The following is a 3,975-nucleotide window of genomic DNA, read 5'->3' as shown; positions in this document are numbered from 1 at the left end:
CTTGCCACGCGAGTATCCAACCTTTCGGTGGGCCGGAGCTTTGTGTCTCAGTAAGTTAAAGTTTTTCTTTAAGCCCCTGAAAAAGATTTGCTTTCAAACTGAAATATTGGGCAATTTTGTTTAAATATATACTTTTCGTTCTATTCTTTTGTTTACTTCTTCATCCCCTTGCCGTAAGGATCAGTTTGCCGTTTTATGATTTTGTACAAGTCATTATTGTACTGATCCAGGTATACAACTGAGAGATCCTACACCACTCAACGGTTTGTTGTTGTGGACTTGCTGATATTTTATATCTCAGTAAGTTAGTTAATCATAACTATAACAAAATCTGATTGGCTATCAACTATCGTGATTTCAGCACTAATAGTACAGTGTAATAGGACGGTACGCATCATGCCTAAGTAATTGGATAGTGCGCACCATCACGGGTGCACTTTAGCCTGTGTACAGACGCCCCCCTTCCCTCAGAAAAAATCGGGGAGAGAGACGACAGGGCATCTGTACACAAGCAGCTTTTCTTTTTTTCACTGCGAGTAAAATCACTTTCGGAATATTTTGTGTTTTAAGTTTAGAAAATACCTAAAAAAACCCTAGCTGGTAAAACTAAAACAAATTGTAGTTATGACCAATTGGTAACACGTCATCCAATTCGGTCTGCAATCATACGCGTGATTAAACAAATGGGACTCCATCGTAAATCACTCTTATGATTACAGACCTAACTGGACTCCACTCAGTCCTATTACCATTATTTATTAAAGTTATGACATTCCCAACGTCACCGTTGGGGTGTGGTCACAGGTCAATAAACCAGCTATTATCAATTCAAAGATGCTTGTCAAAAATCAGTTGGTTGAGAAAATGACTCAGTCCATTCAAAACGTTAAGTCTTCAATACTACCGTCCTCGATTTTATTTGTTTATGTTCAAAAGTTGCATTTGTTAGATAAAGTGGCATGCATAGCTGCAACTGAAAAAGACCTCTCAAACATGCTAGCAATTCAAATAGAAATTCACTACAAACCTCCCTAAGGTGAGGGTGGCACTAAAACAATACTACAATTCATCTTTTTCACTGCCTTGCTTAACAAGCTGAAAAGATGTTAAAATATCTAATCGTTTCTTAAACAGATCCTTCTTTTTGTCAGTTATTTTATCTTTCAAAAGTTTTTGAACGCGCACCACTTCACTGTCAACGTATTCAACACCTTTCTCTTGGATCTTCTTCATGATTTTGACGTAAATCTCTCCATTGGTCTTTTCCATCTCGTCTGTGCTTTCTTCCAGAGCTTTTTCTGCTTTTTGAATGATGTCTGCATAACTGGAGCTGTCGCTTTTCAAGAGTTCCTCAGCGAGTTTGTCGAATTTCTCGATGCAATTTGGCATCCCTGAAATGAGAGAAAAATATTTAATTGCCTGTCCACCTTGCCTCTGTGCCACCCTGTCTGGCCAGGATTAGTAATTTATCCTCACTGCATATGTATTGTCGTATCCTGGCAAACTAAGTAATCGCACAAATCCGCGAATTCCTTGTCAAAGATATGCAGCAAGGCTTGGTGATGTGGTCACCGCCACCAGGGGAGGTGGGAGGGGTGAAAAGCGCTCATTATATATACAGTGAGAATAGAGCAGAAAAATTCTCCCTTTTATCACACACTTACGTTAACCCTGCTTTTTAAGTCTTCTAAGTTTTCTAAGCAGAGCTGATTCCAAAAAAACATAATATTAAAAAAGGAAAGAAAGGAAAAGAAAAGGGAGGAAACACGAGTTCTCTTACGAAAAGTCACACAAAGACCCCTGCATATGTGGTTCTTAATGATTTGCGCTTAATTCATGGTATGACATTTTAAAAAGTGTTGACATTGAGATTGAAATGCAGAAAGTGCCATTTAGACCAGTTAGGGATGCGAGGTTTAATTTATTCTCTTTATATAACACTAACAACTATACAGTCATAAATTATCAAGAAATTCAGTGACAATAATGATTTTCCTTGTGGCTCGGATGCAATCATTTCTGGTAGCACAATATCACTTGAATTGTGTGCAAGTGATATTGCGCTACCAGAAATGATTGCATCCGAGCCACAAGGAAAGTATTTGGAAAATCATTATTGCTACTGAATTTCTTGATAATTTGTGACTGTATAGTTGTTAGTGCTATATATTGCTTACTTTTTTATCTCAAATATTTTTGTAAATTACCTACATATTTTGAAAATTAAATTAACAACTAATTCTTCATAAAAAATATTATTATTATTATTATTATTATTATTACCATTATTATCATTATTATTATTATTATTATTATTATTATCATTATTATTATTTTATGAGAGCAGTAGGACCATCCATATGAAAACTATTCAGTAATACATCACAGCTACCTATCCAAAGACGGGCGTTTGTTTTGATAAACTGAGAGAGTTCATCAGCTTTGACCTCTCCCTTGAAGTCAATTGGATTGGCCTCATTCTGTTTGAATAGCTTGTATACCGGGAAGTCATCCTTGTTGATGTTAAATCGCTCTCTTAGTTGGTCATTTTCTTTTTCACCATACTCTACAAAAAAGATGAAATACTGTAAATACCACCTACAAGATAAACTAGGCACATGGTACATAAATGTGTCCCATCTGCAGGCTTATTTATTGGGCAAGCGAAAGCAGCTTGTTTATGTTTGTAATGCCATGACTGCCACCCTTGAATATCACTAAGCAAGACAGGAGAGATAGAGTAGAAATATCAACCCCTGGGGTAGGCATAATGGTAAAAGAAGGAGACAAGGGAGGAGTGGCAAAAAGACTTCTTTCTGGCATCTCCACCCACTGTGATTCCCCACAGCTTCTCACTGTTTTTAGAATTCAGCAATGCAGTTACCCAAGCATAATGTTTTCCCCAGCTGAAGAGAATGTCCGCAGTGCACGATGAATTGATTCCTGAGAGGTGGTTCTAACTTTTGAGTTGGTGGACCACATAGTACTACAGTAACTGTATTTGTTTTTCAACATTAAACTAAATGAAATGAGGATTTGATTTTTTTGTTACTTTGGCTGCTTTTGGGAGTGAAAGGGTTAAGGTGGTACAGCAGAACTCAGCCATATGACCAAATTTTAATCAAATTATTTGGTGGGTGCATCTATTAATGACAGTATTAAGAGTACATTTTTTTGTTGATTTCCTTGAAAAAACTGAACCCGGAAGAACAACATATTATTTATGAACTTTTTTGCCATTATGAAGGGAGTATGGTTTTCACATTTTATTCTCAGATATTTTCAAAAAACCGGATGTGTCTCTTTTTCTTTGTTTGTGGTTAGTACAGCAAACAATAGTATTATCGTTGACAAATATTATTAAAAATGATAAACACTGTTTCTTAATAATAATATTACTGAGTACTGTAAAATGCCTCCTAATATTGTACTATTAGGAACAATAAATAATGGTAGTCGCACACCGGATACACATAACCCCTATATGTAGCTGCATTAATCTGGAAGTATGCATACATACATACCACTGCATAATAAACATGTCCAATGTTATTTCAATACCTGATACTCCAACCTCAGCAACTAGAAGATCTGGCTGTGAAGATGCTTTCTCAGCAAATTTCTTAAACTCATCCTCTTTTTCCCCATATGCATACTGTTTGTCAAACTTAACAAGAACTGCCTTGTGTTTTCTAATGACCTGCCTCCGAAAAACGTTATGAGAAAAGGAACATAAGTCTTACATGAAATTAAATATCCCTCCATAGCAGGGTTGTCACTAAGATTTCAAGTTGCCAGGCAAATACAACAAGTAGGCGCAAACGGCTAAGGATTTCTTTTGGTTCTATTTTTCTTCTATTTTCCAATGAAAGTAGCTGGGGAAACTCTCAGAACACAAGACCACAAGAACACAAACACATCAAAATAATAATATTAGACTTCACACCACCAAGATTGACTACTGGTATCACAGAT

General features: G+C 36.3%; 1 protein-coding gene across 2 annotated transcripts in view; it reads right to left on the bottom strand.

Annotated features, from left to right (window-relative positions):
- Positions 1–886: 886 nt before the first annotated feature.
- The window catches only part of LOC140953133 (endoplasmic reticulum resident protein 29-like), a 20,225-nt gene continuing 17,136 nt past the window's right edge, over positions 887–3,975 (bottom strand). For both annotated transcript variants that reach the window (XM_073402634.1, XM_073402633.1), the window contains 3 exons: positions 3,562–3,700; positions 2,393–2,566; positions 887–1,391 (listed from right to left, as the gene is read on the bottom strand). In XM_073402634.1, the coding sequence (XP_073258735.1) occupies positions 1,060–1,391; positions 2,393–2,566; positions 3,562–3,700 (645 nt within the window). In that variant the 3' untranslated portion in view covers positions 887–1,059. The remainder of the gene's footprint in view (positions 1,392–2,392; positions 2,567–3,561; positions 3,701–3,975) is intronic.

Source organism: Porites lutea, chromosome 11 (genome assembly GCF_958299795.1).
Source record: "Porites lutea chromosome 11, jaPorLute2.1, whole genome shotgun sequence".
Taxonomy (NCBI): Eukaryota; Metazoa; Cnidaria; class Anthozoa; order Scleractinia; family Poritidae; genus Porites; species Porites lutea.
This window is presented reverse-complemented; position numbering and strand designations above follow the sequence as displayed.